Raw genomic sequence first — 12,968 nt, 5'->3', positions numbered from 1 at the left:
AAAACAACAACTATATTGTGCGCCTCTTCACTCCTGCGCATGCGTGCGTTCATAGCTACAATTATAACAAATGGTGGTATGAAATACTACGAATCAATTGTTACTATGGCTGTAGTTACTTGTAAATAAATGTGCCAACAGTAGGCTTTTTGTGAAATTCCCTCTAAGTAATTAAATACAAAAGAACTGCGGCAAGACCAATGTTGTGATAAACAGAGAGACAGACACACAAGAGGCAGCACGTCGTAGAGGGATAGGTGACGGGGGTGGGGCGAGTAGGGTGGACAGTGGACCAATCAGCGAACACAGAGGCTTAAACCTGCAGCCTTTGTTATCGCTTGCTTCTCACACTGTGCAAGTCCAGACCGCTCTGTGTGTGCTTTCTGGTAACGGAACAGGTTTAGGGCGTTTAGTGTCAGCAGCCTATACAGTCTGAGCGTCTCACACTCTGCGGGAGGACAGCAGTCATGATTCACCCCCGGACTCTCCGAGTAGGTTATGACCAAACTATAAGCGTTGTATGCGTGGTCGGCTCGGAACTCAACGTGAACCTGAACAGGTAGGCTCTTGTTCAACGTGTCCCGCAGGACTCATACAGATCCATCTGGACTGTGTGTGCGCTTTAAATTGTTCGGACATTTTGGGGAGTTTATACTTATAGAGTGGTATATGTCATATTTGTTCTATTATGAAAATGTTCACGTTCTCCCCTTGAAATATGGTATTTTATTGTATTGTATCACCTTGGTTAATGCTGGCTTATTGCAACTTACACAGCCTAGTGTGTCTCATTCCTTATTTTAATTTTGTATTTTAATGATGTTAAGTGGTCAACAGGCAACCAGTTAAACAGTTAGCATTCAGAGCTATTTGAAAAAAATATATTATATAGATTTACTGCAGGACTGATTAGTCCTGGTATTAGATAGGTGTAATTCCTGATAAACTGGTAACTGGGTGTATAAGAATCCCATTGTTAATAGAGGTGTGGGGCTGTGTCAATAGAGCTGTGGGGATGATGTCATTTGTATGCAGATCCTTAGCATTTTGTTTTGTACAGTGGAGACAGTCAACAGTCCTCTATTGTTGCTGTCAGGAGAGAATTTGCTGTCCCAAAGAAATGTAGGCAATACGTTCTGCCAAATGCCAGCCTCCACAACACAACACAACAGAGCCCGGCTTGATTACAGACTGGACAGAGTGGGAGACTGGCACACCCATTCTTGTCATGTAAAGTGGCCCTGTTTTTAAATCGTAAAGAATGGGTTCATCTTGAAGCCACAGGCCCCTTTCACAGCAGTCTTTGGGTAAAGACAGGTGTAATAATACAAATAAATTATGTTCCCATTCTATTTAGTCTGTCACAGCCATTCCAGTGAGCCTGGATGCACAATACTAGGGCCCAGGCCAACCTCAATGGAACAGGGCCATACTTATTGTTATTAATAACACCTGTGTGTACAACTGCAATGGCATGTCCCAACTGGCTGTTGTGAAAAGGGTCTTTACTCAGTGTTGATGGAGCTGTTGTTGGCTGTAATCATTTGTCCTGTACATGAGGAGATCCTGTCCTAACGCGATAGGAATGTAAGTGATGGGGGGAGATAATCCACTAAAGCTAAAATGTGGTCTCGACAGTTGAAGTTGGTCAAACCAAGTGTTTTTAGTGCAAAATTGCCTTTTTATAACTCTTGGGACAGTGTTTTCTTGCTGAGCTGCGTTGGAGGGATAGTTTTACAAAAAATGTTTTTGGAAGATAACTTGGTTTGACAAATTTAGAATGCCGACACCTCAAAAAGGGAATTTTGTTCCTCATCACTTTGGAATCACATTAGGAAGAGATCTATCTATTCACAGCCAGTGTGGACAGGAGGAGCAATTGCAGCAACTGATACGGGCATGTGACTATTGTTTATTGAGACATTGGCAATAGACCAGTGTTTCCCAACTGTGTTTCTGAGGACCTACTTTTAAAAAATAAACAAACCATTGCAACCCAGTCCACGGGTCCAGTCCTCATCTATAAATCGTGAGAAGAGCAAATTTCTTCGTAAATGACCATTCCTGACCACCTTTACTGGCATTTCTGAATCACCTTCTATTATCTTGAATAGATAAACCAGCCATTTCGAAGATATATACCTTTGTTAAAGCACCACTGACACTTGGAAAACCTGAGATCTGGTGTGTATGTCTTCGCATGAGACAAATTCTGAAGAAACAACATCTTTTTCTTTTCTTTTTTTTTGGGAGAAAAAACAGACTCTGTAAGTGAGGCATAAGGGGATTTTACCACCTGTTGTTCTTGTTCTTTATTCTGCCACTTTTAACATCGCCTGCAGTTGCTATTCGCAACTTCATGCCATTTGTCATCATGACTGTGTGTGAACACACGTCATCCTAATTTGTTAGTTTAATAAAACAGTATGTTTATAAATCACTTTGCTGTCTTCCAAGCAATAAAGAATAAAGACTAACTTTATCATGACTACAGCTGCTACCAGTCACAAAATTTGAGCTTGTGGCTTGCCCCCATGCTTCAATTCTCTCCCACATTTGTATACCAACAAATATCTGCTCCAACACACACACACTGCAAGTTTAATACAGTCTGCCTGCTTTGTGTAAACATACATACATTCTCTTGTTCTCAGGAGCGCCCCTCCCAGCTCCAGGTTCTTCTCTGTGAAGTGCACCCCCAGTGTTCAGTACAGCATCGGCCCCTCACCTCAGAAGACGTACCACTTCTCTCCCATCCCGCTCAATGGAAACTCAGTACTGCTCATCCGGATGAGCCATGCCAGCCAACATGAAAACGATAGCAAGGTAAAGCAGAACAGAAGTGCAGTAAATTCATGTCACAGGGCAGCAGGTCAAATTTTCTGATTTCCATATGTGCTCAGGTAACAGTTCCAGGAAATGAGCCACTTATTAATGACAAAATTCACGCCCAGCAACATGATTCAAGTTAAAACGATTAAATATTTGCGTTACAGATATTGAATATTAGTTTGATTCCGAGCCTGAAACCAAAACACTCAATTAAAAAAATATGCGGCTTCGTTAAAGTCGTTAAAGGATTTTTTTATGATTGAGAGTAGACGTTAACTAGAAATATATCAAACTCACCTACCTCGAAGCATTTGCAGCGTTTGCTTTTTTGATTAATGATTTATCACTTTTAAAATAACCCGGAGGAGATATTCCCCATTCAACGGAGCTCAAGAGCTTTTTGCTTCGCAATATAGTACAGCTCATAATTTTCATTCATGCGTCTTTAAGATTTCACAATTGTCAAATGTCATTTCGTACAACTAAATGACTTGTGCCTTCTTCTTATAAGCTGTCTGTCTGGTACTATGGGGTGAGCAAAGAGGTCTTGGGGAGAGCAGTCCTGCACCTGACAGCTGTTGGTGAGTTAAAGCGAAATAAAACAACATGCACTTTTTTTATATCATAACCAATTATTTGTTTAACTTTGAAAATTTTTTCTTTTGCCAGCATAATATCAACAGAGCATTTGTGGTGTGTTTAAATGCACATCAAAAAGTCATCAAAAAACAGTCAAATACACAGAAATAAACAGTAAACAGTCTTGTAGTACAACAATAGCTGTATACTTTGATATGAACCACTATCTGCAATATTTGCAGAGGCACTCTGTGATAAACAAACGGTGTCTGTCATGCAGAGATCTCTCTGGATGTGGATGCTGACAGAGACGGTGTTGTGGAGAAAAACAACGCTAATAAGGTGAGCTGAAATGTGTCAGGTGGCTGCGCAAAGTGAACTAATGACAACTAATGCAGGAGATATTTTCTCTTCTTTTCACTTTCTGATAAACAATAAAGTGTAACAAAGTGAATAGGATTGTAATTCTCATTGCAGCATTTTAATGATTTTAAAGTGCCTACTGTGTACTTCAGATCTTTCTATGATTGTGTTGTTTAAACAAGCGTTATTGGTTCAATATTGTTATGTATTTCATAAGTTTGATAAGTGCAAGTAACATCGCTGAAGTCAAAGGTTTTCCAACGAACTCCAAAAAAAAATGAATGTGCGTCTGGTTTGTTGAAAACTTGTTAGGCATCCTGGAAATGGGGTCCTAATGGGCATGGAGCCATCCTATTGGTCAACTGTGACTCAGAGTGGACTTGGAGGAAGAAACCAGATCGTGAGCAGGAAAACGTCTCCAAGGTGTCAGGTAAAAGAGTACAGCCTCGTTCACCATTGACTTCTCTCTTGCTTCCCTCTGACCCATCAACTTTTTCACAACTGTCAGCGTTAAAAGGTCTGTCATGTTTGCTTTTGCAAAGTCAGCAGATTAAAGTGTTGATATGGGTAAACAAGTTTGATAAAACTACAAACCTAGAGAGTGTACTCACTGTGTGAGTGTAGAAGGACGAATTGATAAAGTAAGCCTCTCAAATTACTTTGCAGTAGACAAACCGGTACGGCTGAAATTTGATAGCGAAACCAGGTGTTATTTTATTATGTGTGGGTGAGTGCTTCCCAGTTGTAATGATGAATGTTTAGTGTTTAGCTTCAGAGTTAAAAGCATTAAAAAAAGAGTCTCTAGCACATTGATGTCATGTATCTGTGGCTTGTGCTTTTAAAAAGGTATGTAGGACTGAATGACTCTTTGTGGATGAACAGATCTGAAGGACATGTCTGTCATGGTGCTGCGGACCAGAGGCCCCGCCAAGCTGCCAGAGGGCTACAAGCTCACCATGCACATCTCTCAGGGGGACGCAGAGAGTGTCAGAGTCTTCAGGCCCAGAACCTCTGAAACGAAGAACAATACACTGCGTGAGTAAAGAAGAGGGGTGAGAAAGCCCCAGAACAGATGACGTAATTCAGCTGCTTAGTTGAGGCCATGTGCTGTTTTATCTTTATCTTATCTTATCTTTAAACCTTTTTTACTAGTGTTATTTTTTTTCTAATGAAGGGCCAACGAGCCTTGATTCTGTTGTTCTTACTTCAGCAGGGAAACACTTCTACAAGTACTTTGTGAAGGACTATCCGCTGGTGCTGAGCAGTGAGGTCCTGTCGCAGGAAGTGCCTTACCTCGGAGAAGCAGCAGAGATGAACTTTTATGTGGAGGGCCTCAAGTTTCTTGACAAAGACTTCAGTGGGCTCATCCGCGTCAACCTCAGTCTGTTAGAGCCCATCTCTCCGGTAAGACCTGCGACACAGCATCCACAGTGTTACACGTCTGTATTTCATCTCCTGCCATCAGTTCCTTATGCTGCTTAATTATCTTTTCAACTTAAACTGTTGATTCTAATAAAACAAAATAGTTTGATGTGAAAATCTTAAATCAAGGGCCACTTCCAGTAATATTTTTTCGGAGCTTTCAACCACATCTCAGAGCCTTCCTTTGTTGAAACCTCCAAACAACGCCAGTAGATGGACTTTGAGATAAGATTTATTTTGGTCAAACCGCTATTTCCACGATCAAGAATCAACTTTCACACCCAACAACAACATAGCCGAACTCGCCATATTTTATGAATTGAATTGAAGTGGATTTGTTTACTCAAAGAAAAAAACAAAGGTTAGATCAGTTTTGGGTCACAGTTTTGTGATATTAGATGAGATTTTTAGTCAAATGACATTACAAACAAGACTCTGCAGCCTCTCTCATGTTTTGACAGGGTCTCCCTGAGACGCCTATTTTCACAGACACAGTCGTGTTCAGAGTGGCACCGTGGATCATGACACCCAACACCCTTCGGCCTGTAGAGGTGTTTGTCTGCAGGTAAGAGGAGACTGATGAATAATAAAGATGATGGTGACAATATATGAGTCAACAGTATGTTACAGTGTTACACATTCCCCTTAATTTTAACTCCAAGAAAATTTTGCTTATAAAGCTTATAAATGACTTACAAATCATGTTTTCTCTTTTCGGTTTCACATGTCATTCACGATTTATTTTTTTAGATTAAAAACAAAATTCTATTATATTTAAAATTCCAAACTAATGCTTAATGAAAACTTCTTCTTCCATTGTCACCTTGTCAGCACGTCTGATAACAACCAGTTCCTGAAAAGCATGAGGAACCTTGTTATTATGAGTGGGTACAAGCTTAAGATTTGCCACGAGTTTGTGAACAGAGGAGATCGTTGGATGCAGGTAAGAAAACCAAATGTGTCACGTCCTGAAAAAAAAGAGCAATGACTGACAAAATGCGCTTCTTTGAAAAATGATGAGCCAAAAAAAAAAAAAAAAGTAAAGTTGGAAACATAGCAATAACAGCGGCAATGTCAGTGGATTTCACATCAACCACATCATGGGAAAGAAAACTAATCATTCACCCTGAAGTTACATCAAATATTTAAATAGAAAAGACAAAAAAAAATTTAAACATCAGTAAAGTTGTTTATAAACAAACCCTTTTTTCAGGATGAGCTGGAGTTTGGCTACATCGACTCACCTCATCACCGGTTTCCTGTTGTTCTGGATTCCCCTCGAGATGGAGAACTCCTGGATTTTCCATATGATGAGCTACTGGTGAGATTAAAATTTTTCATGAATTGTTTGCAGATACAAAATGCTTTCTGAATTGGAAAAGCTCTGATAGTGGCTTGATAAGGCTGTGTTATCTGCTGAAGGGGAAAAGTATTAAAGGCGTGTAGGATTTTGTGACATCACAACCATTCTTGAGGCCAATTGTGGTTCAAAATGCAACTTACACGAAGTGTGATGTGGAAACTTGAAACCTCAATAAATGTTGAGTTGTTGGATGCGACCTCACACGTCTGGAGGGGATCTTTAACCACCTTAATGTCCTCAGGGACCTGACTTTGGCTATGTGACGAGGGTGGCCCAGAAGAAAGACGTGAGCAGTCTGGACTCATTTGGTAATCTGGAGGTTAGTCCTCCCGTCACTGTGAATGGAAAACACTACCCCCTGGGCAGAATCATCATTGGAGTGGCCTTCCCCACGTGAGTTTGTAACAGATCCAGGGATGTTCCAAGTTCCTGCCGTTGTGGGGTAGCGCAGGAAACAGAACATATGGCCAAAGACTGGTGAACATTACTTGCATCTCTCTCTCTCTTTCTTCAAAGGGCAACTAAAGGACGGAACATGACCAAAGTAGTTCAGGACTTCTTGTGGGCTCAGAAGGTTCAGGAGCCCATTGCCTTGTTCTCTGACTGGCTCTATGTCGGCCACGTAGATGAATTCATGACTTTTGTTCCTGCACCTGACAGAAAGGTAAATATTCCCTTTTTAACAGAAACCGCTAAACTGAAATATCAAAATAGTTCGAAGGCAGGAAGCAGCTAGCTATGCTGTTGTATTCATTGTTCATTGCGGGATCGTATAAGCCCTGAGGACAATGAGACAGACAATGTTATCTTTGTCTCTTGTGTTTCTGCGCACAGGGCTTCCGGCTGCTGCTGGCCAGCCCAGACGCAGGCTACAAACTATTCAGAGGCTTACACAACGTTGGACACGGACAAGCCAAACTGTTTGAGGGTAGACCCGTCTTTAACAATAATATCTGTAGAATATTAACAATACAATGTGTCTCTTAGCAATCAACAAACTAATATAATTCTTAATACTCTGTAAAACACTTCCCAAAGGTCTGGGGCATGAAGAACCAATAACAGTGGATGAGATACTTAATGATGAAGGTCTCCAAGCTGAAAATAACTACGTGCAGGTGAGTGGGATTGCGGGGTTAGACTCAAGTCCAGAAAAGATGATGAAAGACATTTTCAAACTGTGAAAATCCCAACGGAAAATCTGGCTACCTGCTGCTGATGTCCTGTAATCAGGAGGCAACCTCCGGGTCTGAAAAGTCAATGCGGAAATTCCTTAAACTTGCATTCTTTCTAATGGCCATGAGGGGGCGACTCCTCTGGTTGCAAAAAAAAGTGTAATTGTATAGAAGTCTATGAGAAAATGACTCTACGTCTCACTTGATTTATTCCCTCAGTAAACATTGTAAACATGAGTTTATGGTCTCAATCTCTAGTTTCAAGTCTTCTTCAATACAGCATGATGTTCATTTAGTAAATTAGTGTCCCATTTACAATAAAATAAACTGTAAAGCAGGGTGCGCTTTAGAGCGTGGCTACCTTGTGATTGACAGGTCGCTACCAAATAATTAAAATGTCTTGTTCAACGTCTAGTTGTACTTAGCTCCACCCTCTCTTGTCTTGTTGCAAAAAAACAAGATGGCGACAGAAAAAAAATGCCAAACTTGAGGCTTCAAAACGGCCGTCCACAAACCGTGAATTCGTCCACTTTTTATAGTCTATGACTGTTTGCATGTTATGGCAAAAAGTATGTGAACAGCCAGACATAACACTACTATCTTACTGTTGAATATCTCATTCCAGCACTGTGGGCGTTGATATGCTGCTATAGCAGCCTCCGCTCTATGTGAATGTTCTTCAGCAGGATTTTGGAACCCGGCTGCTTTGCCACTTGTATTGAAGCTCCTAACGAACAGCTCTTATGCTGACGTGTTCTCCAGAGGCAGTTTGTTTTCTCTCACTACCAAATTTCAAACAGCTTTTACATGCCACGCCCTGTCCCATGAGCTTGTTTTCACTCCTAGATGTTTGCACTTCACTCTAACAGGACATATAATTTAACCCGGCAAATCTAGTAGGTCAGACATTTGACTTATTGGAAAGCATTCTGTGACAGAGCCACGTTGAAAGCTACTGAGCTCATGTTTTGTGACCAAATCTTTGCCACCAGAGATTGCTTTCCTGCATGAGTGCCTTTCAGCAATGGGTGTGTCTGTGGCAGCTGAACCTACTAATAAGCAGGAGCGTCCACATACATTTGGCCACAGTTTACTTTTTGTTTGCAGCAAAAGCAGCCTGACAATGATTAACTAGAGCACTAGTACACGACATACTGTTACATTTTACTGTTTGTTCTGTTTTTAGTGCATGTTTAAAGCACTTTGTAATGCGATATTTTAGACCAAATTCCTCAATATCGATCTTGTGACGATATTGTAGGGTTGACCGTTGGTGCTTTTATGCAATATCTTGATAAATAATCATCAGTAATGTGGATATAATGACAAATAATAAAACACTTATGCCATATTATGATATCCAAAAACTAAGATGATATCTAGTCTCGTATCAGGATATCGATATGATATTGATATGCTCTCTCACAGAGCTGCATCGACTGGAACAGAGATGTGCTGAAGAGAGAGCTGGGCCTGGACGACGAGGACATCATCGACCTGCCTATCCTCTTCAAGTTAGTGGTGGAGGATAAGACCGAGTACAAAGCAGTGGCTTACTACCCTGACATGGTGTGTTCTGACATAATGCTTTACTGAGATCATTTTCCAACGGCCGTTTCCAATTTGAGAGGCATCAAAGCACTCCGTAAGTAAATCTGGGAGTTTCATGATGCATCGCATCTGTTTTTACAGGTGAACATGATTGTCTTGGGGAAAAACCTGGGCATCCCGAAGCCCTTTGGGCCTAAGGTGAATGGGCACTGTGCCCTGGAGGCGGAGATGTGCTACCTGATGGAGGGCCTGGGCCTCAGCTGCACGTTCATCGACGACTTCGCCTCCTACCACCAACTGCTCGGAGAGGTGCATTGTGGCTCCAACGTCCGCAGGGAAGCATTCGACTTCAAGTGGTGGAACCTGGAGATGTGAACGAGAACTGAACAGTGAGGTGGAGATGGGTTAGAGAGGCTTTCACAATATTAGATTGTTTAAGAAAACAACCACACCTTGACTTAACTTAAGGTTGGAAGAGATATTTTTCTTGTCAAAGCCTTACGTTATCTCTAAAATCATGAAAAGCTTAATTTTCTTCCCAATCATTTTGCAAAATGTGCCACTTTTTTTTGCTAAATACTTGCACAGTAACCATCAATGTATGAAGGATTACCCCAGGCGTTTGATCCATTATGCATTGTCATCTTTATTAAACATTTTCGTTGGCTTTATTTACAAAAAAAGGATGTAAAGCAATATTTACAGGTTTTGAACAAGGGCTTCAGCAGACTGTTGACAAGAACAGAAATACAATCATTTGAATCGAGCACATAGAAGATTCTCTCCCAATCGTGTTGTCTGGACCGGCCGTTGGCATACAGTGCAAGCACAGTTAGATGAATGGTACCACACAGTGATGTGCTATAATAATAATAATACAGAGCCACAAGAGGGAGCACTTCATCTACTCAAGCATTTCCAGAGTCCAGAGAAAAATCACATCTTTCCTCAAATCAATTTGAAAGGCTGTAATACACATTATGTGTAGTTATAACCAAAAAAAGTGTATCTTTTTTAATTTGTCTGTAGAGTCAGATGCAAAATGTTGTGATTTGTAGCTTGATGAAAACAGCATAGAGGCTGTTTTGCATTTGGTCCAGTGTCTTTAAACTTTTTGTATTTTCACAAACTTTAAATGCTGTCTTTAATTCAGTGTAGACAATGAATCTCAAGTGCGCTTCAGTTATATCACTGAAATAAACTCCATGTATCAAGTCGAGAGTCAACACAGTATCACCATTCATTGTGGCGGACATGTATAAATAAATACACGTCTGCCTAGTTTTACATTCAAGCCAGCCGGCGACGCAGTGCCTTTAAACACGATCCTCCTTCAAAGCAGCTCACAATCATCAGAAAGGCAACTTCAAGACGAGTCACAGTGTAATTCATATTCAGCGACAAATCGGTCAAATAACTTTGAAAATGTAGTGCTTCGGTCACGTACATATATTACACTTTACAAATAAAGTAGGAAACTGTGGCATTTGGCTTTCTATCGACAATGTGTGCTGCGTCTGGAGATGTTGGCTGGTTTCTCAACAAAACACAAATCACGGGGACAACACCTCTATGTCAAGCATGGCACAAGTGTACAGAGGACAGGTTGTTGTTTTTTGGCAAGCAGATTTACACCATGCACAGTACCATTGTATACACACACATCAAATCAACAAGTGGTGTGTGGCAAACAGTATTTGGAGACAAAGGTCTTAAGAGCAGGATCTTGACATGTGGATTGAGGATGTATGTTGCTGGTTGGGGGGGGGGGGGGGCACTACAGGAATTACACTTTTTATTCTAATTATAAAGCTATGTCAAAATATTTTTTATCTACAGACTTACTCTGGTTTGAATTTTTCAGAAATTCAATTAAAAAATTGCAGATCGCATTTTTTCTGTGGTATATTTCACCCACCTAGTACTGATGCGATCACAGCCACCAACAACAGCATCACGGAAGTGCCCCTCCATCAAAAACGACAGATTTATCGAAGCTGTCGTCAAACACAACAAATATCCACTGCAGAATACTCAGAACAAGAAGAATAGATCATCAGTAAAACACAAAAGTGGACGCGGCAGGCAGCCACGCACACACCCGGTACATCAAAGTGAAAACCCATGTATAGTATCACAGTGGGATGTGAGGTTGACATTTAAAAATACACATCTTTCTCTAGTGCAACTCTCCTCTCTATAGACTGTTTTACAAGCTAAACAAACACCGCTTGTTTGATCGGTCGTGATTTTTTTTTCACCCCAGTTCAAACACCATTTGAGTGTTTACAGTAAGAATCAGGTTTCAGAGCCAGACGTACTCTGCTAAGCCAGCTGAGCTGACAGATGACGCTCGGTGTTGGCGCTGCATGGGGGTGGAGGTCTCTGTTCCTTTGCTTTGAGCGTTCAAGGAGGGTTTCCACATGGAGTTGGAATGAGGCCGATAGGTAGGGACGTGTCCATGGCGCTGGGTGTCTGTCACAATAGGCAGCAGATCCAACGCCAAACATATAAAGGAAGATCTGTCGGTCTCTTGATCTGGCTTCTAACTCTGCTCCTCTCCTGCGTCAGTGGTGGAGTTCACATGCCCTTGGCTCTTTTCCTTTTTCTTTTTTTTTGCAAAAGATGCCTCTTATGGGAATGCTGAAACAAAGGAGAAGACATGGGACAGACATAAAATAAAAAGAGAATCAGGGGAATGAGGGGTTAAAATGTGACAAATGAAGAAAAGGAACAACAATCTTTACAGGCATCCAAACATTAAATAGCTCCAAGATTATGTCAACATGTCTCACCTGAAAATGGATGTCGATGCCGTGATCAGAGGAGTGTGGCTAACAGTTCTGCATACATAAGAGACATAGAGAGAAGATGGCAGTTAATATCAATACATAAAAAAAGACTAGTGCTGCAAGTGATGATCTGTCTCATTTGGTGGCGTAAGGTACTGATGATGGGCACCAGTGCATGCTAATTATGAAGCATACACAAACATCATCGTATCGCCTTGTCAAATTTTAAAATAGAGACTTGACATTGTACAATATACATACAGTTATCCTCATTGCATATCTGTACGTGACAATTACATTTTCACATTTGAGCTGGAAGTAGTGAACATTTTTTTTTAGTGAACAGTCTTTCCACTGAATAAATGACTCAAGCAGTCAACGAGGGGAAACATTCTTTCCCGTGACTTCGTAAAACACGGAGTAAAGCCATCTGAGTGTCACCTAATGCCTGGTAACAAGCGGTTTGTCTCACCGATGAGAACTTGTGCTCCTGCGAGGGCCGCTCTGTCTTGGGCCGGCTGTCTGTCCCTTTTGGCTCCGACGTCTTCACTCCGTCCGGCTGCTGCTGAGGACGAGACGCTGCTGGAAAGGAGGCGACAGATGCGAGGCCGTCATGGTTAATAAACTCAAGCCTATAATGCTGCCAGATGTAGTCTAAGAAGGATATTCCAGCATGCAAAAGATTGAAGGTTCAGAGTGAGTCATCAGGGATAGAAAAAAACTAAACACACAGGATGACAAGGTGAGTGGGAATCATATAAGTTTACATTGCTGTACTTTGTAAGCATTGTAAACTGCATTCATTTAGTAAAAGAACAGTTTGCTAACACAGAGTTCTGGTGTTGGGAGTGAGTTTATCACTCAAGTCCATATTCATTGCTCGAGAAGCGG

General features: G+C 41.2%; 2 protein-coding genes across 15 annotated transcripts in view; one reads left to right on the top strand and one right to left on the bottom strand.

Moving 5' to 3' along the window:
* Positions 1-341: 341 nt before the first annotated feature.
* On the top strand, positions 342-10,502 carry padi2 (peptidyl arginine deiminase, type II). 2 transcript variants are annotated; one of them, XM_068705421.1, is made up of 16 exons: positions 342-559; positions 2,655-2,826; positions 3,344-3,413; positions 3,692-3,753; positions 4,087-4,204; positions 4,657-4,809; positions 4,988-5,178; positions 5,658-5,761; positions 6,028-6,139; positions 6,410-6,517; positions 6,801-6,952; positions 7,076-7,223; positions 7,394-7,487; positions 7,598-7,677; positions 9,163-9,303; positions 9,427-10,502. In XM_068705421.1, exons 1-16 carry the CDS (start codon positions 468-470, stop codon positions 9,658-9,660), a joined length of 2,031 nt encoding a protein of 676 aa, XP_068561522.1. In that variant the 5' UTR covers positions 342-467; the 3' UTR covers positions 9,661-10,502. The 2 variants fall into 2 exon arrangements, with proteins under 2 accessions (XP_068561522.1, XP_068561521.1); XM_068705420.1 differs by having other exon boundaries at positions 4,985-5,178.
* rap1gapb (RAP1 GTPase activating protein b) overlaps positions 10,250-12,968 on the bottom strand; it is a 106,275-nt gene continuing 103,556 nt past the window's right edge. For 12 of the 13 annotated variants that reach the window (XM_068705413.1, XM_068705416.1, XM_068705411.1 and 9 more), the window contains 3 exons: positions 12,550-12,659; positions 12,081-12,128; positions 10,250-11,928 (listed from right to left, as the gene is read on the bottom strand). In XM_068705413.1, coding sequence (XP_068561514.1) covers positions 12,120-12,128; positions 12,550-12,659 — 119 coding nt within the window. In that variant the 3' untranslated portion in view covers positions 10,250-11,928; positions 12,081-12,119. The remainder of the gene's footprint in view (positions 11,929-12,080; positions 12,129-12,549; positions 12,660-12,968) is intronic. The other variant, XM_068705407.1, reaches the window with a different exon arrangement.

This window comes from Cebidichthys violaceus, unplaced genomic scaffold, assembly GCF_023349555.1.
Source record: "Cebidichthys violaceus isolate CVI_PGR_0920_01 unplaced genomic scaffold, fCebVio1.0.p SCAF_117, whole genome shotgun sequence".
NCBI classification, from domain to species: Eukaryota; Metazoa; Chordata; class Actinopteri; order Perciformes; family Stichaeidae; genus Cebidichthys; species Cebidichthys violaceus.
Note: the sequence above shows the minus strand (reverse complement) of the source record. Positions and strands in the feature narration are given on the sequence as shown.